General features: G+C 41.7%; 1 protein-coding gene across 1 annotated transcript; it reads right to left on the reverse strand.

Annotated features, from left to right (window-relative positions):
* Positions 1–2,592: 2,592 nt before the first annotated feature.
* On the reverse strand, positions 2,593–20,564 carry impg2a (interphotoreceptor matrix proteoglycan 2a). The gene is made up of 22 exons (XM_085920857.1): positions 20,477–20,564; positions 20,174–20,404; positions 19,327–19,493; positions 18,804–18,829; positions 18,681–18,713; positions 17,835–17,884; positions 17,682–17,743; positions 17,322–17,477; positions 15,867–15,925; positions 15,715–15,735; positions 14,472–14,680; positions 13,619–13,653; positions 11,558–11,729; positions 9,638–10,293; positions 9,271–9,546; positions 8,978–9,197; positions 7,405–7,615; positions 5,653–5,841; positions 3,863–4,064; positions 3,703–3,782; positions 3,541–3,592; positions 2,593–2,731 (listed from the first exon to the last, which is right to left on the reverse strand). Exons 1-21 carry the CDS (start codon positions 20,538–20,540, stop codon positions 3,550–3,552), a joined length of 3,162 nt encoding a protein of 1,053 aa, XP_085776983.1. The 5' UTR covers positions 20,541–20,564; the 3' UTR covers positions 2,593–2,731; positions 3,541–3,549.
* Between the last annotated feature and the right edge of the window lie 947 nt (positions 20,565–21,511).

Genomic DNA, 21,511 nt, shown 5'->3' on the forward strand with positions numbered 1-21,511 from the left:
AAACAATAGGCACATCTGCATCCATTTGTTTGTCCCTTGCAACATCAACACACCCGCACACTTGCACCACACTGTGTGACACGTTCAGTGTTTACACGCGTGCATGGTGTGTGATGTACGTCGATTAACAGGAGGCGCAGGGTTTTAGACACCGTCACGACCACAGGCGGGGCCGTTAATCCACAGCCTTGAGGGTAATCCATTTTCTAGGATTAGCTGCTAATTCCTCTCAACCCGTGAGAGCGCATCAAGCCAAGTGTGACATAGAAAGTCTGATGTGTTACAAAGCATTTTATTTTACACGCATGGCTTTGGTTTGTACATGGCATTGAAACAGCTGCACAGTATGGAAATACATGGTTGGATAAAGAGTATAAAAAGTACATGGGCAGATCATGAAACATTTGGGATGTGCATCCTAATTAATACTTTCAATGGTTATAACATGAGACCGTGTACTCAACTGTGCAGCAATGAAAGTCTGTCTATGGTGGCCTTAGGAAAGGAACCTCTAAAGTTGAACACAATGGACAAAAATGCTGTTTTGGAACCCATAGTGAATACAGAAAATGAAAATCGTCACGCATTGCAATTTTTTAACATTCTAAAACAATCCTTCAAATTGTATTTAATGTACAGGTAAATTGAAAATGAATGCAAGTAAATGGAGGCAAAATATCAAAACTAGGAATGGGGGTTGACAAAATTATCTTGATGGTTCATGGGTAAAAGATAATGCTTAAATTTTATTTGGAAATGGAGCAAAAAAAACTCCATATCACGATCAGAATTCCTTCTGACCAATTAATCAATCAAAGCAATAAAGTGTAAAAAAAAACAAGTCAACTGCTGCTCATAATAAAACAAAGGACAAGAACAAAATAAGCAATTGTAACTTAGTAAAATGACTTCATTTATTTATTTATTTACATTTTTTAAATTGTTTTTTTAATTCATTTATTTATTTATTTATTTATTTATTTATAAAAAAAATAAAGCTAAACACAAAATGTCTTTTCTAAATTATTGGAAGATGTAGCGAATTATCCATCCATTTTCTATACAGCTTGTCCCCACGGAGGTCGCGGGCGTGCTGGAGCCTATCCCAGCGGTCATCGAGCAGTAGGCGGGGGACTCACTGAACTGGTTGCCAGCCAATCGCAGGGCACACAGAGACGAACAACCATCCGCAATCGAATCTTCGGAGTGTTCAATCAGCCTATCAAGCATGTTTTAGGCAGGAAACCGGAGTGCCCGGAGAAAACCCACGCAGGCATGGGGAGAACATGTAAACTCCACAAAGGGAAGGCCGGAGGTGGAATCGAACACGCGCCCTCCTAACTGTGAGGCGGACGTGCCAACCAGTGCACCGCCTTTAACGAATTAATTAATCATTAATTAAAAAAAGAATATATATATTTATTGGAACAATTAGTTCATCCAATTTTATGACCATCCTATTTTCAAAATATTATTGTTTGGCGAAGCAGCTGATGGAGTAGGGGTACACTCGCCTGACTTTTGCGCGAGCAGCGTTGCATCGATTCCCGCTCAGTGACGGTGTGCATGAAGTGTAGTCTGATAGGTCAACTTAATGGTGTTGAAAATAGATGGATGGATTTTCAAAGTTAATCTTAGTGACGCACTGTTGCCCTTTGCTGTACTGACGTTCAAACTGGGTCACTGTCCCAATTGTACAACCTGATTGAACTTTAGAGGTTCCATTGTACCAAGTAAGTGAGTGGTACCTAAAAGCATGGTGTTCATCAAGTTGATGTGTGTGTGTGTGTGTGTGTGTGTGTGTGTGTGTGTGTGTGTGTGTGTGTGTGTGTGTGTGTGCGTGCGTGTGTGCGTGCGTGCGTGTGTGCGTGTAGTTTTCTAAAGCAAGCTAAACATCGTAATGAAGTGGGACAGCTACGATTTACTGCTCAGCAGGAGAACACTGATGGAGTGTAACGCATCCAAGGGTGGAATGTGAGAGAAAAACCAAAGAAAACACAATGACAGGGCCAAACTGGTAGTCGCATTAAAAAGGAATTGCTGCTAACCTTCAAGTGTTTTGTCCCTTTTCCCCATTCTTTAGCAGTGACATACAAAAGCCTACCATTTGTTCTAAACATTCCCCCCCCCGGCAAAATGTGTTTTCACTTATTTCTGGATGCCGCTGCTAAAACATTCACCGTCTGCCTCGCCGCCTCCAAACATGTCTGGGCATCTGGTTCGATGGGGCCTTGAAACGTCGGCAAAACCCTTCCACGAGAGATAATATTTGGCCACCTTGACGCAAACTACTCCATTAGACAAGAGTTTATCGCAACGTGTCACTTTGATGCTAGATGGTAGACTACATTTAAAACATCAACAAAACATCAACGAGCATAGCACCATCCACTAAATCTCAACTAACTCAGCATCTCTCAGCTCAATTTGAGCGTCCCAAACGCACAAAAGAAGAAAATGACTTGCACTATGTTACTGTGTGTACATGAGCATTGTTTGAAGTTCTTCAGTTTCATCCATTTAACAACATTTCAAGATTAAGCACATTTTCCATGGAGGGACATTTCCAGCAGAAGGCACCGAGGAAGGAAGAGGAAGAAAGGACAGTCTGCAACTGCTTCCCACGTCTTATGAAGTGACGATTGCAGACATGGAAAGAGGTGAAGGTGTCCTGGGTGACAGACCGTATTTGAATGCTTAGAACAGGTCTTCGGAATACAGAGATGTTATTCTGTGAAAAGCAAAAAAACTGGTCAAATTAGTACCGTTATCTTGACTTGATTTGGTTGCTTGATGGTCGGTCGATTTGTTGCTTGGTTTGACAAATAAGTTGCATATTGCCATTTACTGGAGCAAAAATAATTATTTCCCATTTTTAGCAATGTGTCTATTTGAAGAAGGGCTTTCTTTATAATTGACTCATTCTGCAACGAACAGCAGCTATTATAGTAATTTTTATTAGTCTGTTTGTAGTGAGGCCAAATGGTGCAGTTTCTGTGTGACAGTTGACCCTCATTTTCAAAAGCACACAATGTACTGGGGAAGAAGAGTATCTCCCAAAAAAATATAAACATTTTTTAAATCAAATGAGTTGAACAGAATTAGTTTCTTTATCTTTTGGCCTTGGGGAAGGTCAAATCTAGTTGTATTTACGAAAATGTAATCTGCCTGGGGGATGCAATTAATACTTTTGTAGAGGGTCCAAGGCGCATTAATTGTCTTTGTTGCAGCCAGAAGGCGACTAACCTTGGCACCGCTAGAGGTACAAAATCCTTGTAAGAACCACAATAAAAACACTAGTTGACTGTCTCACCGCCAACTGGTGACCTGGCACTTTACACCCTCTTCAGTCTACACCACACTCTGACTTCGTAAAGTATATAGAGGGTATTATGTGGTGACAATACAAGCTTTTCATTGGACCACCATCGATTTATTTTCTATTATCTTCTGTTTTCATCATGTTTTTTATTTAGGGTTGTAAAAAGACAGATTTTTATTTTGAACAGTACTCTGGGGAGACACATTAACTAGAAATACCTTTTTGTTTCATGTCTGTGCAGAAGAACTTTCTCGTCGGGTATCCAGAACACTGCAGAAAAACACACACTTGAGAATGGCTAACAATAGAAACACATTGCCAGGCTTTTATGGGGCTGGAGGGTGAACAAGTACATGCTAAAGTATATGATGTTTGTTTACGCTTGATGCTGCCGCACGAAATCTGCAAACTGACGGTCCTTGGCGTAGAGCTCGATGATGCGTATCCTGTCTTGAATTTCCTGTAGGAAAGGAACATGACATTTCATGGAGATAAAAGTGTACAGTGGAGTCAGAGGTCTGATACTGCACGGTGACTCACCTCCTTGGTCAGTTCGCTGTTCTCATAGATGTGCCGGATTTCCTCGCTGCTGAAGTCGGTGGAAGCTTCGGCGCTGGCGCTGCTGTAGACGGGAGCTTCGGGGTAGCGGCGGTAGTAGTGGCTGTAGCCGGTGGTGGCTTCACTCTCGTACATGGGGTTGTACTTGGTCGCCCTCTCAAGTGATGGAATGCTCTCTGCATGTCTGCAGAGAATCAGAATGCAGGGGCTTCTTTCATATAAGCAACCAATTTCAATTGCATTGGTATATTTCCTTGTTCCTTAGGTGGCTTATATGGGAGCAGCTCCTTTATAACATTATACTTCCTAGCACAGTTGTAATGGTACACCTTCTTAACTGTATCATCATTTTACTTGTAATTATACACTTGCTTGAATTTATCAGGATTAAAATCAGACAGTTCTTTGGCCATAGGATGGTCAGAATGTTTCTCTTTTTTGGTCTTAGCGTAGTTGCAACGGTCAGGCGTGCACACGGTAATCGAACTTGGTGTGGACCAATTGGTTAAAAATTTAAAAAATTTGTGAAAACAGAAAATCCGAATCCAGCTAGCAAATTATCACATTTGTTCTTTTTGGTCAGGTGTGAACACGGTAATCAACTTGTGTTAGGACCTAAATCAACCAGTTGGTTTGGAATCAATTGAATCAGTGGCAAGAAACCTTGATATGATCCTGTGACTAAATTATTTGATTTTTGGTTTTTTTTTTAAGATATGCGAACACCCCAGTTAAAGTTTAGTTAAAGTTAAAGTCCCAATGATCGTCACAAACACATCTGGGTGTGGTGAAATTTGTCCTCTGCATTTAACCCATTCCCGTGCGATTTTGATCAATCCCCTGGGGGAGAGGGGAGCAGTAAGCAGCAGTGGTGCCGCACTCGGGAATCATTTGGCGATCTAACCCCCCAATTCCAACCCTTGATGCTGAGTGCCAAGCAGGGAGGCAATGGGTCCCGTGTTTATAGTCTTTGGTATGACCTGGCCAGGGTTTGAACCCACAACCTTCCAGTCTCAGGGCGGACACTCTACTCTACTGAGAAATGTAGATGTAAAATCATTCTACAAAAAGAAAAAAATAGCAAAAGAAGCAAAAGAATGACTTGCAATACACGTACTTTTAATTCCCCTGAATAATGCTGAATAATTCCTCTAAGCCTAAACCGCACTCCAGACTATAACAAGGACAATTGTCTTAACACCTAATACTTAATACAAATCAACATCCTATTGGAGCAGTTAATCAGATGAGATTAACCGTTTTTCTCCGCAGGCGGCACTACCTCACACATCACTTGTAGATAGAGGACAAAGAATGTGTCTTGTTTTGTGTGGTTGCCAAAAAAAGGCAGATGAATAAAGAGATAAGTAAAGGATTGTGTTGTGGCTAAAATTGGCAGGCGAGCTGCCAGTTCAGCCAAGAGAATCTCCAGTAAATCTGATCACTTAAACAAAATAACCAGATTGATTCTCTCTGAAGCCCATTATGTTAATGTAAGTCTTCATTTTTTTAAGCATTCATTGCATATCCACAATAGGCAAGCTTATACTCAAGCACATTCAACCACTAATAGTAGATTGTTGGATTACAGTATGGTTGTAGTGATATACTTCTTTGGCCCTGGCAAAGTCTTAACCATTTATGGTGGTCAATTCTTGGCCCAAAGCACAATTGGAACAGTTAAGTTCCAGGCCATTGGGGTATTGGATAATGGGATGGATACAAGAAAGTTTGTCACAAATGGTAATGAAAAGGTGAAAAGGTTCCCTTACCGTATTGGGTCCTCTGACTCATCCTTATCATACTGATCCCGTAAAGTTCTGGCGAGGAAGAAGATCACTCCGGAAGCCACCAAAAGGAATCCAGCCACTGAGGCCACCGCAATGCCAACCACCAGAGGCTCCGATACGTACTCCTCACAGTGCTCTCCTCTGTACCACCAGTTTTCTCCAACACGACACCTGAGAAGGACATGCATGGTCCATTCATTTTGTTTTTATAAAATCTGAAGTGATGGAGTTTGAACAAAATTTTGATAATAGATATGCACAAATCTGTTGTATTTGGGTAGCTTCTAGTTTCTGTATTCTCCATTTGCATGATGGAGTTCTCACCCTGTATTTAGCATCTTTTTTGTGAACCAAGTGTCATGCATTTGAGTCCATCTGTTTTGGGCTGTCTGATAAGGAGCAGCACTATGTAGGGAATAAAACTGATATAATATATAAAATATATAATATAATATAATATAATATAATATAATAATAATATAATATATAAAACTGATTTAATATGTTAGGTTCTAAAAAAAAACAAAAAAGTGAGATCTACCATCATTTGTTTACTATACAGTACCTAAGATAATGAAGTACTTTATGATGTGTTATTTTGGTGTGAGACAAAAAATTTTGTTTGGCTTAGACCCTCCAGCGGGTCTGTTCATAATTATTTGGACCACAATGAGCACAACAACCACATGTTCCAAAAAAATGCCCCCTTTATCAGGTTAACCACATGTACAGACAAAACAAAACAAAAAAATTAGGGCAAAAAGATACCTGAGGCACTACAGTCCTTTAAAATGTAATTATAATCCCTACAAACAGTGTTTACCAAATATTAAAGAGAGTCAAAATGGATACCACACATTTCACTATTAGGCAGTAGATCCATGTACGTTGTGTATGTGATTTCATAAAATTATCTTTCATACTGCGCAAGTTAGATATTAATATGGCACGACCCCACACTGTTGTTCATCTCAGAGACTGATTACATGCCTCTAAAGGTGCTGCTGTTTTGGGTAGCAACAGACTTCATTAGAGCCCAGCAGGTAACACTGTAAAAGGTAAAGTCTTGATATCTCAGATCAAGGCAAAATATGCTTGTTCTTTATCTATACATTTTTGTATTTCTTAACATTTTTAATAGGGTATTGTAACTCGCCTTTCTATTATATTATAGGTTTATGATATGTTTGTATTGTGTGTTTACTTGTTTTTAGACATATTGCCAAGTAAAATGTTCTAGTCTATTCTCTTGTATTGATAAATAACTTTTCTTGACTTTAGTAATATTGTCCTCATTTTCTTGCTTTTTTTTAAGACCAGGTTTTGATATGTAACTCTTTAATGTCCATGTAGGAACTTAAATACTTCCAAAGCCATCTATTTGAAGTAGGCATTTATTTTTCTTATGTGAATGATCTGTTCTATGAAGGGTCCACATTTGTATATGTCGTCATTGTGTATGGAAAAAGTAGCAGTATTCTGAGAACTCAAATAAATTAAGTTGTATATAAGTTTGATCCTTTCTCAGTATGTGTTGGAAAGGAAGGAGGGACATTGGATTCTCAAGCAGATATTATAGCAGCAGGAGCCGTTCTGTTTTTCTCCTCCATGTGTCAATGCAAAAGGCGAGACGTGCTTGCTGTGATTTAAGCCTCAAAATCCTGCGAACGTGCACGCCTGCACGCCTGAGCCACACACACATACACGGATCATTTCCCCCTGATCTCCACCCACCTGCAGATGGCTCCCTGGCCAGGGATGATGTCACACTTGCCATCGTTGAGGCAAAAGTCGCTGCGTAGCTCGCAAATGCTCTGACAAGGCAGACCGTCCACGCTGAAGTAGCCAGCGTTGCACACGCACTCGGCCTCGCCCGACCACTTGTTCACCTTGCACTTGGCGTACTCGTTACATGCCTGGAACTTGCACGGGTCAGCCTGGTCGCCTGCAAGTCGCACGACCGCAGGAATGTTATTGTGCAGTACGTGTCAAAGTGGATCAAAAACACATTTTGTACACATGTGGTCTCAGCACATAAATGAGAAGACGTGACCTTTTGCCACTCATGTTGGTGAACTGGTCGCAATTTGGTTCAGTTTGCTATGGTGGACCTAATTCTACCTTTGAATTGTAAAAGCTCCCAAAATATTTGACCTGTACAGTCCCTATTATGCGTAGTCCTTGGCATAGAGCAGTGGAAATAATATGAAAACACTTGCTGATGCTCAGTTGACAAATTGCATTGCAACAAAATGATAAAGATGATTTTTAACAGTTGTCCTTTGTTCCTGCAAGAACAAGATGGTTTTCTGTTGAAATAATAAGCAGACTAGCCATGTTGATTCTATCAGCAAGGAAGCTGTAAAAGAAAGCCAACATGTGTTCAAACCTTATTGCAACAGGGGAAGAACCCATGACCAGCAAAAATACATCTTAGTCATTTTTTTTGTGACCTCAGCAGTCTGCAAAGCATGTGATTTAGAAAGACTTTGACAGTCCGCATAGCAAACAAAACATGATTCACCATTTTCAGGAATCGGATCATAGAAATGGACTCATGGTCTCATATTACGTAAAGACATGGTGACTTCATGGGTGTGACGGTGGCCTTTGATGTCCAGTGGTGAGCTACTCAACCCACTCTGGTTGATGTCATGTTTGATGTCACTGCTGCAGCCTTTGCCAATTTTTTTAAGTGAGGTTGGCGGTATGGTGGATTTGTGGTTAGCACATCTGTATTATAGAGGTTTGTTTCAAGGTTTGAACCCAGGATCCAGCCTTACCGTGTGGAATTTGCACCTACTTTCTCCCACATTCCAAAAACATGTATGTTCATTCATCGATTCCTCTAAAACTGTCCTTCGGTGTGAATGGGAATGAGAATATTTGTTTGGTCAGTAACTTAGTGACAGGCTGGCAAATATAGCAGGTGTATGCTAATTCAGATGGAATTCCAGATGGGGTTCCAGCTTACATGGGAGCAAAATGACACTCAGCGGTATAAAAAATGAATGGATGTTAATAATTCACATAATTGTTATACTAGTATAAGCGCTATTAGTTTCAATCCTGCGCTCCCCATGGAGGATGGCCACACCGTAGTTTATTACTACCACAACAAAACACCTACCTCACTCATTCGGACCTCACTCAGAAACCCTCTCTCCACTGAGGAAATACCCATAGTTAATATTTCTACATTGTCACTGACAAAATGTGATATTATACCAACCAGCCATTACACTTTAAATCTTACACGCTTTCTCAGATAGATGACAATCTAGTAATCCCGCAGTAAAGCACTAACCTGATTCAACGTCCAGGGAGTACTTATCGATGGCCAGGTTCATAGTCTGGTAGGCTGTGTTGCAGAAGTCCTCCAGGATTAGATAGACGGTAGTGGTGACGCCCTGAGCCACGGGCTTGCCAAATTTCATCCGGCTGTTGACCACAATGCTTCCATTGCGGAAGTTTAGGATCTCCAAGTTCTCAAAGTTACTCAGGTTGGACTGGAGGTAGGGCACAAGCTGCAGGACAAAAATGAACACTTGTTAGTGAAAACAGAATACCGCAAATGAGGGTTTTTTTTTTTTTATGTACCAGCTCTAGGAACCGCTGCTCCAATGCTTTGTACTCTGGGGAACTCTTGTTGAAGAGATCCTCAGAGAAAATCATGTTGGTCACCCTCAGGCTGAAGAACACCATGAGCGCTCGACCAGGATTGGCCGGCATGGCGATGCTGGCTGGATCGGTGCCCTGTGATATGCTGAAGGGGAATTCCGTGCTCCCTTCTTCTGTCTGATTGATTGAGCCATAATTGAGAATGTCATAAGTGAGGTCTTCGATTGGAGAATCATTGTCAGCACTGTTCTGGATCTAAGGAACAATGGTAGTGTCTTGTCAGTCAATCAAATCGGTTGTCAACCAGTGTTAACCTTCTTACCTCCAGCACCACATTCAAGCTTACCTCCACGGCTGAAGGCATGACGATGTCATCTTGACCCTCGACAGCTGTGTTGACATCAGCTCCACTCATGAAAGGTATCTCGTCCTCGGGGGACATTGGAGTCGGTTGGGAGGGGCTCAAAGATGATTCAGGTGCATTCCTGTTGACCAACAAGATGTCGTCTTCTGCGATATCGTCACTGGCGATCTCAGAAGCTTCTAGTGGTTCCTCAAGGGATACCGGAGGTGAAGCTGGTGCTTCCTCAGGAGTTTGCCCTCCACTCTCCATTGCTTCATCGATGCCAGCTTCTTCAACTAAAGGTCCCTCAGGATGTTTATAATCTACTTCCTCAAGTTCCTCACTCACGACATCGGGAACAAAGTTGTCTTCTGCTGTTTCAGTCACAAGAAGGTCTTCTGTGTCAACACCATTGTCCAGATGCTTCTCATCCAGAACAACCATGTCTTCAATGTCTTCCGTCGCTACAGTTGCATCTGGCCCCAGGAGGTTGTCCAGGTCACCTGTGCCTGAGGCCTCCACCACCACTGGTGGTTCAGGCAACGTGACACTATCTTGATCCTCGGAGGGGGGCGGCCCCTCCTGGTCTTTGTCTGCGGGATTATCTGCAGCAGTGGTCTGCACGGTGTTCTCCAGAAGCAGTTCTTCTTCCCTGATGCCTGAAACAAATACATTCAGTGAAACTTTGTGCGACCACATATGGTCAGCCCATAGTCTTTGAGTCGGGCCTCACAATGATTATAAAGTCCAAGTAAAATGTAAACTAAGCAGTGACTTGTTTTTTAAGTTGGGCTTTTATCTTGTGTGCACAGAGGTGGACACTAATGCTAGCTAGGCAGCAAGCAAGAGCTACAACTTGTGTCCGCAGTGTTGCCAACCTTGTGACGTTTACGCTATGTTTTTTGAAAAAAGAAACCAAAATGACAACAGTGGTCCCGACGTTGGCAACATTCTTATCTCCAAGGATTATCATTATACATCATTGTCAATAATATTACACTTGCCACTTGTCTGTTTATTTGGAAGCCCTGACGAGGGTCGGCTAAAATGAGTTGGAGGTTAGTGCACAAAATTAATGTTAATGCTAATTCGAACAATACATATATCTACAACACATAGCAATTTATTGAAACAAGATGTGCTTTTTTTCCCAAAAACATTAAAAATAATATAGATAAATTGAGGTTAGTGTGTTTGCTTGGCCCACAACAAGCGTTCCACTGTCACACGTGGTCACTTTGCAAGATTAATTGCCTGCTTTGATTTAGACAGATCAGCAAATAAATAAATACAAACATGCTGGTCCCATCTTGGTGTCATGGGAGAGGTATGTTATTAAAGTATATCCAATCTACTCTATAATTTGACTCGCTACAATGTAAGCATCAAAGGATTCATTGTGTTATTGTTGTCTTGAAGGCTTCATTTCCTCATGTGAAAACCTCTTATGCAGAGTGGGCTTGGTGTATGACAATTACCCGTAGCAACCAACTCGTTTTTAAGGATGGTTGATATTGTCTAAGTGTTGCTTTGTTTTCCTTTGAACTTGTAGGCTTTCTCGTGTGTCTCATTATTTGGCTTTTATCACTTTCTGAAGAAACTCCCTAAAGATTTTTTTAACTTGTTTTTTTCAAGCTTGTAATATATTCCATTATTTTTTTTTTTCAATCTCTCTGCAGCATGGTACAATATGGAATGTGGACAAGTCGTGCTGACTGAAGAACTTGGCTGAGTAAGGGTTGTTGGGAGTTCCACAATGGTACTGTAAGATTCAAAAGTGAATATGCTCGGTTTAGCTCATCCATGTACTGTCGTATGGACTTGGAAAATTTTGCACGCTAACTGTGCCCAAATTAGTTCACAGGAAATTTTCAAAACATGATTTTCACATTGCGAGAATGTGGTTTGACAATAAAGACTCACTGCCAGTCTCAGAGGAAGCAGTCGTAACCACAACGGGTGGTGATATCTCAGAGCTCTCCTCTAGGACAACAATGTCGCTTTCAGATGTCTCCACCGTGTCTCCTTCTGCGCTTTCAGTCAGAAATTGGTCTCTCTTGACGTCATCCATGATGAGAACATTGGTTGCTTCATTCTGTATCACAAACATGATGTTGTTTAAAATCAACATCTGTTCAAGGATGCAGTAGCCACGTGACATCTGTTTTGCATCAACAAGCCCCATACATGCGTCAGTGTACAGTTTTCAGGAAACTCCTGGAAATTCCAAAGATAAGTCCAATTAAAAGCAATTATTGTAGCATGCAAGTTGCTGGGTGTATGTGTGTGCTTGCGTAATCCAACCCAGTGTCTTAACACAACGTGTCATGACAAAATGGGTTCAGCATGTTTGCTAAAGACTTAACTGGAATTCACCACTGTGGCTTCCATTCTAATAATTTATATGCAAACATATTCATATGCTCGTAATATGTGCACGATGTTTTAATTGGTTGTATAAAGCAAAAGTTAATGCTGACACAATTCTGGCATCACACACGAGAGTCAAATATTTTGGAGAAGCTCTGCTTTTGCTATAAATTCAAATTAATGATGGTGGGCCATACCAAAGAAAAAGGGGTTGTATTTCTCCAAGAAAAAAAAAAAGTACTTCTGGGACAGAGATGTACTCTTCTGAAAAACGTTTTTTAGCCAGATGGAATGAAAACATTTTTAAGAATAATAAGTTGTATTTTTGTGAGGCAAAGTGTGCGGGTTGGGGGAGTTATGCATACCCCAAGGCTTTGAGAATTTTAGTTTTCTTTCAAACTTTAGATTAGTCCAGGGTTCGGGGCAGTTTTTGACGGGGTGGTTGGGGGGCAGACTGTAGCCTTGGGGCCCCTGGGAACCTTCACTTTACAATCTTTGCCGTTAGGCCCGTTATGGATGCCCCTTCCTATGTTGCATGTCAGTTTTTTGTTGACAATAATTCGTTTGTAGTGCATCTGTGTTTCCATCACGGGTCCTTTTAGCGTCCCACCAAGTTAATCTGTTTTTGTGCCCAGGCCAAAGTTTATGGAACACGATCCCGTCATCAATATTGTAATAAAATGATATTTTCCAAAGAATGTCTGAAAAAGCACTGCAATCATCCGAATCAAGGATTTGCTTTCAGCTTTTATTTACATCTCAACATTTTTTTTCACTTCATGGAATTATGGGTTTAAATGAAGTCAACCACCAGACGTTATTTAGAGCAGCCCTGAAAGGCTCCACCGCATAAGTGAAGTCAGACGTTAGATGGTATCACTTGACCCGAGAATAGCAGCAGATTATTACAACAATAAACAAAGTAATCCGATTCATCCCTCACCTTAGTGCGCTCATCCCTGTTACCTGGTGAGCTGGTGATATGGCCGAAGCTACGGCCCGAGCGCATGTGTGACATTAACTACAGGTTCATGTCACACATGCTCACGGTGTTCGGCTGGATTCACAATACACATGTAGAGCATTTTTTTCTATTCACATGTATTTTTTTAATTTAGTAGTAATTGTTTCATGACCACGCAATTAATTCTTGCTTTAAATCAGGCATTTGGAGGCCTGTGCATTTAAAATTACTTAAGGTGGTCACAGAATCATTTTAACCTTTAACCTTTTAAGAGTGAGAAAGAAATTTGATGGCATGGGACCTTTGAAACAAAAGTCACACACACACACACACACACACACACACACACACACACACACACACACACACGCACACACACACACACACACACACACAGTTGTATTTGTGTTGTGCCGTTAAATGGGAAGACTGGGTTAGGGCTGGCTCTCCCATCATGATCCCTGTTGTGCCCAGCAGGTAAACTGTTTGCCTTTCTTCATCTTCCTAATAGCACCATTACTTGGCACATTTCACTTTGTAGCATTTTCTGACGGCTAACACCTGAATTACGTGACACACCCTCGACCCCGAACAGAATAAGCATAATGGGAAATAAACGGATTGACGCGTGTGTGCTTGCGGCCACTCACCGAGGTTTCTCTTGTGGTGTGGATGGTATCGGGCACTATGGAAGCAAGAGAGACATCATTATGAGTACAAGATGACACTTGAATGACTTCCGAAGTCAGGCAACATGTTTCACCCTGTCAGTGTTTACCTAACTGACGAAACACGTGAATATCTAAAAAGAACATCAGCTTCTATGCATCAACACTTTTCACCCATAAAAAAGCTACTGATACCTTAATGCATCAGAAATTAGTCATCAATCAGGGAAATTTTGACTGGGATGGTGCACACGAGTCCAGTAAAAGATGGAGTTTATACCTGCTGAATTTTAGAAAGCAGCCGACTATAACTGTGATTGATCGCTAATAAATCACAAATTAATCGTCCGTTAAATTTCAGGTGCTGCAGCGAAGACTATAACCTTCTTAGTAAGTCGATGTGTGCGGCCTCTCTACATCTTCTCAAGGCTGACACAAAGGTCTGGAGTGAACTGAATAAAAATCCCCAGCGTCTCCCATTTCTTGTCCTCCTGGATTTGCGGTGCAGTTGGTGACAAGGACCCAAACCGCGGCGCAGTCGGCATATGCTATCCCAAAAATTTGCCACTGTTATTTGTTCATTAAATATGGCCCACTTTTCTTTTCTTTTTTTTTTTTGGGGCTTCTGTCCTCTCTGACAATGAGAGCAGACAAATAAGAAACAGATGAAGGCTTCAGAATGTTTTCTCAAGTGGCAAAAGCATCATGTCGTCATGTCGCTGCACCGTCTGCCGAGTGTCTCGGGTGACACGCAAAAGTTTGCGTTGGACGGCAGCGCGAGCGCCTTCTCAAATACTGTAGCTGCCTGTGCTGTTATAGTGCAGGCGCCCCTCACCGCTCTCTAGAGCGCCCTTCAGGAGGTCCTCGGTCACAAAGGTCTTGAGCTCGCTGATGGCGTAGACCAGCGTTGGGTGCTCCTTGACCTCGCGGTACGAGTTCTCCACCTGGTTGGACTGCAAGGTAAGGTAGTCCAGTTGATTGTTGCTGATGCCCGCGTCGTCCACCACCAGGGTGACGGCGTAGTCCACCACGATGCCGTCCAGCCTGGGTCAATAAGAAACACAGTTCTTTTCTTCTGAGGAGAATTTCACAGATGACTCACTAGGTTATAGGTAATGAAAAACATGAATAAAATAGTGTAAAAACAACCCACATTTCATTTATTTTTCCTTATCATAAGGGGTTGCCATCGAGCCCCACCTCCAGGCCTGACTCCAGAGTTGGGGCCCCAGGTGACCATTCCATAAGTCTCCCATCCATGCCCCACCATCAAGATTCAAATATAGTTGGCGCATCCCCATTCCCAAAATAAAAACAGCTATTCTCAAACACTTTACGCCACACAGCCTCTTCAAAATACCACAAAAACACACATGCCACTCGCCTGGCGGAAGGCGGCACACCATCTGTCCCAGAAATATGCTGAAAAATCAATTTGATTTTTGCTGAAACAAATAATGTACGGCAGAGAGGTGTCTCATCATGTGACTGAACACGCCAAAGGCTGTTAAAAGAGTTGTTCATCGCTCAGCCGTGACGAATGACTCGGCCAATTGACTCCCGCCAGGGAGGCGCTGTAGGCCAAGTCAGCACAACGATCAATATTGAGCTAATGGCGCAGGACACGTCCAAAGAGGCTTTGGAAAGGAAAAAGTCATCTATCAGCCTTGGATGACTACTGGGAGTTGTCCACTTGACCTACTTTGCACTCATCTGAGACACTCATTTATTGTTTTTGCCTCTCTAAAAGTCACATGATCTTGGTGACATCACCGCTGCAAAATCTGAGCATCATCATCTTCAGGTGCTAAACCTATAATAATCGTTCTCAACGTCCCCTCGAGCCTCCCTGCTGATCCACCTTAACAGGTGACAGCACCCTCACTAAGAGCATTAGCACAAGCAGTGAACGAGACGCAGGAAACACGTGCACTACACTACACTCTCCCAGCTATACACACACTGACACACACACACACACACACACACACATGCGTACACACTTTTGAGGATCTACAGGCTTAAGGAGCTGTGTGTTTTTTGGAGGGCAGTTCAAGGTGAAAAGCAGAGTAACTCACCCTTGCAAATCCTTGTGAGGCCTTCATGAAAACAAGGAAAAAGCCCTTTTAAAAGGAATGTCACTTATGTACAGTGTGTATGTTAGCAAACATAAAGTGGAGCAGACGCAAATGAGATGAGGTGGGATGAAGCCACGTGAGAGACAATTCACCTGAAGTCCAATACAGACACACTCTTGTAACCAGGAAGTCCCGACAGAGCGTCCTCAATCTGCACAAACACATTTTATTACTATAGTGGACACTTCATTTGGTAGACTACTGCATAAGGCCAAAAAAATTGAAATGATTGTGCATAAATATTAATATTCGACATTATGAACATACATATATGGTCATCATCATTTGATATATGTTTTTTCAAACAAATGCTGTGTAATTAATTGTACATATGAATTAAACTGGTATATTGTGATTATAAATCTAGTAATACATGATTTTTTTTAGTTTATTGTTTTGCAAAATTTTAATGGGGCAAAACTACACTGATATTAGTTTGTATTATTTACATACATTACACTGTGGTTTCCAAATTATTATTGAGCTGAAAAGAAAATCACAAAAAGTAATAATACTGAAATAATGAGTTCATCTCAACTTACCCCGCACATTTTTACTTTTATTTACTATTTATTTTACTTAGTATTAAATCTGGGCTTGTTAAATTGAACTCAAAGCTGATTTAGTCTGTCGTACCTTCTGCCACTAATACAGGGGCATTTAATTGTTTGCAATACAGCTGGGCGATATCCATCCAAAAGAATTTGGGAAAAGGCAGTTTTCTGGGTTTCTTTTTTTTTTATAGATAGTCAGCAACATTTATGAAGTCAACAATGAACAAAAAATAATAAAATTTCCTTTGCAAAACAACTGTGCTTTCACAATTGTGCAACAAGAGAAGTGTTTGTTTGTGTGCGCGAGTGTGCATGTGTGCATGTGTTAACTGCATCAATGTGTGTGCTGTTTCAAATCAATTTATCCATCTTTGTGTGGCTTCACGCATCCCAGAGCCTTAGATGCTTCGGACCCAACCTTGGACCAGACTATTATAAAGAAAAAAAGAAACAGTTGGCCACTCACACACTGTCACTATCAAATATTTTTATCATCAATTATTTAGTTGAATAATCAATCAAATCGATTGATTGAATAATAATTTACTTGTGTTAAAGTGACTAATTATTGTTCGTTATGCAATTATTTTTGTTTGTGATATTATTTAGTGAGCAATGAAAAACTAAACAACAGTTAAGCAATATCACAGAATGATTGATGTCATTGTTATTCAAAGTAAAAGCAGATGTTTACAAATGTCTTATTTTGATTAAACACAAAAGATAAACCAGTCTGTTTTTATGAAAGACTAGAGAAATCAGAGAATCATTACTTTGGAGAGGCAGGAATGACAAGATTTGGACAATCTTAAGTTAATAAATGTCTCAACGATAAAGTGATTGTTAAAATACAAGGCGATTAATTTGATCATTTAGTCTCGATTAATCGATTAATTTTGACACCTCTAATATATCCTGTATAGTCCGCGTGTGTGTGCGAGTGTGTGTGTGTGTGTGTGTGTGTGTGTGTGTGTGTGTGTGTGTGTGTTAGACCTTCTGAGCAAGCTGTCTGCTGAGGGTCTGATAGTGTAGCGAGTTCTGGTCGCCCAAGTCATCGTTGTACATGACTCCTGTGAGAAGGATGCTCAGCTCCACCACCTGCTCCAACACGGCCGCAGGTACTGGCTCCACGGGAATGTCATTGTCCAGCTGTGAAACGCCGATTTTGTTTAGTCTAGCAATGCCAAATGCCCTTCCTGATGCAACCCACCCATTTATATCTGAGCAGAGACACAGTGGCTGGGAAAGGTTGCACTGACTAGGTATCGAACCTACACGCTACTATGCTACCAGTGTCAAACACCTATGAAATAAAGTCAAATATCAATATTAACGTTTAGCACATAGACTCACCTCAATTTCTGGCACATTGGCAGCTGCTGCTTCCTCCATGTTTTCTGTCACCCCTAAGTCTTCTGAATTAAGATATAATATTAATAATGAATCATTAATATGGTAATTCATTTCATAACAATATAGTATGTATCTTTCCTGGTTGATGCTCACCTTCTTTGGCAGGAGCCTTGGTGGTGAATGTCACATCAGGAGCCGGTGTGCTAAAGAAATAGATGAAGGAAAAAAGGAACATTTTTGATGAAGAAAGGGACATTCAAGCATGAACCTTGGCTTAAGTTTTGTTTTCTACCAGGTAGGCCAATTGAGAACATTTTCTCATTTACAATGGTAACCTGGAGGCAAGGTGTGTGAACTATCTTGCCCATGGACACAACAACATGTGACTGTGACAGAGCTGGGATCGAAGCCCCAACCCTCTGGTTGTTAGACGACCCTCTCTACTGGCTGAGCCACAGCCGCCACGAAAGTTAAAGTTTTTGTGTGGAGTGCTACTCTTTTCGAAAGTGGTTTCAACTACATCTTTGTCCAATTGTAAGGGCTCAACTGTGTAAAAGCATCTACTGTTTTTGAATTCCCCAAGTAAGCTAAAGTGAAGTGACTGGATGGATGGATGGATGGATGGATGGATGGATGGATGGATGGATGGATGGATGGATGGATGGATGGATGGATGGATGGATGGATGGATGGATGGATGGATGGATGGATGGATGGATGGATGGATGGATGGATGGATGGATGGATGGATGGATGGAAATAAACTTAAGCGACATGGCGTTAACATTTTCACTAGTACATCATTTTTAGGTTAATTCATATTTCAAAAAATATTATAACCAGTTCAGGGTGTCCCCCAATGACGGCTGGGATAGGCTCCAGCACGCCCGCGACCCCCATGGGGACAAAGCGGTACAGAAAATGGATGGATAGATGAATGAAGCATGACAGCCACAATTTAAACAACTACAGTAATAATGGTAAGTCATGTGACCTTACCCGCATGTCTGGTGTCCAGACTTAGTGGGTTCACTACAAAAGGGAGGCAAAAATAAATCAAAAAATAAAGTCAATTGTTCAAGTATATTGTTTTGATGCTGACAAATGATTGAGAGGACTTACCTTTTCAAGCCAGGCAGGGACATTTTCTGCATGTGTGAGAAGAAGAAGGAAAGGTTAGCACGGATATTAGCTTCCAGCTTAGTATGTTATTGTTGCACCTGTGTCAACCTGAGGCACCGAAAGAATTGACAGAGGTCAAGGGGACCTCCAAGGAGACGTACGGCGAATTTGAATGTTTTGCCCACACTAGCTTCTGCGCACTTCAGCAGACTACGTGGATCAATCTACTAGCGATGACATCACAAATGGGGGTCCAGGAAGTTAGTTGAACTTGTTTTCTTAATGGTGACCCAGGAGGGCCACCATTAGTAAACTTCAGGTAGCTCGACATGGTCAGGTGGTGGTCACGAGCCATTGGGTCGTCATTAATGTTGAAGCAATTGTCAGCATTTTTTACAATTTCCTCCTTGTACATTTGGTCTGCTTTCGTTGATTAGTTTATTCTTGGTTAGTTCTTTCCTTAACTCTTTGTTTTGGTACGTTCCCATGATCGTGTTATGTTAACATCGGCTTGTCCACATACCTTTTTGACTACCCCCTGATGCTCCTCCGATTGGCTGAAGTAGGTACCAATATCTCGCGCCGTCACTACCCCTTCCTGACATTGGTTCATCCAGCTCTGGTACTCCTCTTGCTCGGGGAGGCGTTCCCAAAAGATTTTGAAAGCCTCCCACACAATCTCCTGGCATACTAGAGACACATAGAGAACACAAGAACCTCCAAGTCAATTCAGGAAAGTGGACAAGTAGAGCATACTGTACAGTCGAAGCTCCTGGAAAGTCACGCTTCTGTTTCCGCCACCTTAGACTCTGAATCCAATAATGGAATCATAAAGGGGGGCATTGTATGCATGCAAGAGTGGAAACTGTAAGATCATATCTGAGACTACTAGTATTTGAAATTTGACCCATCAAGTTGAGAATTCAGTTCAAATTAGCATACTGCTTATCAACACATGATCCGCACTGCTCTCAGACTCTACAACACATGCAGCACCTGATCATGTGTTGGTTTTCTTCCGTTTCGTCTCTACCGCTACTAGTGGCACTTGTCTTTGTCTTTGTTTGTCTGTTATTTGTCCATTTTTACATTTGGCACTTGTTTCTTGTATTCTTGTACGCTGCTGTGATAAGAAAATTTTCCCGCTGTGGTTTAAATAAAGTTCAATCAATCAATCAATCAATCAATCAATCACACAAAACTTCTGCAAATCTTGCAAAAATTTTCTGCAAAACCCAGAAGAATTTCATTTTATAATCTTCAAGCATATTAAAGCAACAGGCAAGTTTTTGTTGTTTCCTTGTTTTGGGGGAAGAAATACATTCAAAATAGCAAAGGTCTTGAAGGTCGAGAAGAAATGATGTGCTTACCTCTGAGATTGAAGAAACTGAGGTGGTTCGCAACAACCTGCTTGGCGCTCTCCTGGGCGCACAGCTTGACTCCGCTCGGAAAAAGGATGTTGCGTTTGCGTCTGGACAGAGCCACACGACTTCCTCGGGATACGACAATGTCGGATACACGAACGACACGCTGGAAGGACGCTGCTTTGTCGCCAAGTGCCACCTCAAGTGGACCCATGGAGGATCCTTCCAGAGTGGTGACTATTGGAGATACAATGAATATCTCAGGCTTGACTTTTAAAGGAAATCCGACAATCAAGTCATCATACGTACCTGCCCTCAGGTCCAAAAACATGAGCACTAAACTAAATAAAAGACATCTCTGCATAATGGACATTTTAAATCCTTCTTTAGATCCTCAAAGCAGCACTTCCCTTTGGGTTTTGTGATGATGTCCTACAAGTTGGCATAGTTTAGAAGTCTCCCAGTGCAGAAAAAGGTCACAACACTTGAAGCAAGCGACAACTTGCTGTTTTCCTGCAAAGATAACGGTGACAGGGTGGCATGGTGTTCACAAGGCGTTTCCTGGGCAGATGGCTTCGGTAGAGAAGATCTTTGAACGCGCTAATCCTCTTTAATCTAAGCCTTTTAGCGGAGTTACTGGAGCGACCGGGGGAAAGGAGAAGGTGCTTAGTGCTGCTGGGTGAAACGTGGACAGAGAAAACAGGGCAACAAGTTTAAGGCTACAAAAAAATCTCCATGAAGGGAAGGTTCTTCTCAGCAGAGGACTGCTTCTTAAAATACTCCATAAATCACTGGCATACTAGTCTACTACTAGGGTTGAACCATTTTCTTTTCAAGTGACTGTGTTAAAACAGCCGTAGTGTGAGGTCACTTCCCACTGACACAGCACAGGGATAGTGACTGCCAGTCAGGAATAACTGTGTTGATCAAAAATTTCACAAATCTGCAAAACAGTTGCGGTTGTGATAGTGTTTGACTCTCGGCTGATCCAACCTGTGCAGTTTGTATGTTGTCTTTGGATTCTGTGACTAGTGTACGCTGACTTTTGCCCAGTCAGCTGGGATTGACTCCAGGCAGCACCTGCGACTTTAATGAAGATGAGGACTATAGAAATTGAATGGAACAACCTGGTGATGATCATAATGGGGGGGGAGGAGTCAATAGAGCCATGGTATTACTGGTCAGCAGCTGGGTCCAGGGGATGAAGTCTACTTAGATGGATGAGGCCACCATTACTGTGCAAGTTGCAGTACTCATTCACTGTTGTTCTCCACAGACCAACACCGATAGTATTCACGATACTACATCCCTGATCTGTGGCACCTCTTTATTTACTTCCCATGC

This window comes from Syngnathus leptorhynchus, chromosome 9 (assembly GCF_054491065.1).
Source record: "Syngnathus leptorhynchus isolate UIUO chromosome 9, UIUO_Slep, whole genome shotgun sequence".
Taxonomy (NCBI): domain Eukaryota; kingdom Metazoa; phylum Chordata; class Actinopteri; order Syngnathiformes; family Syngnathidae; genus Syngnathus; species Syngnathus leptorhynchus.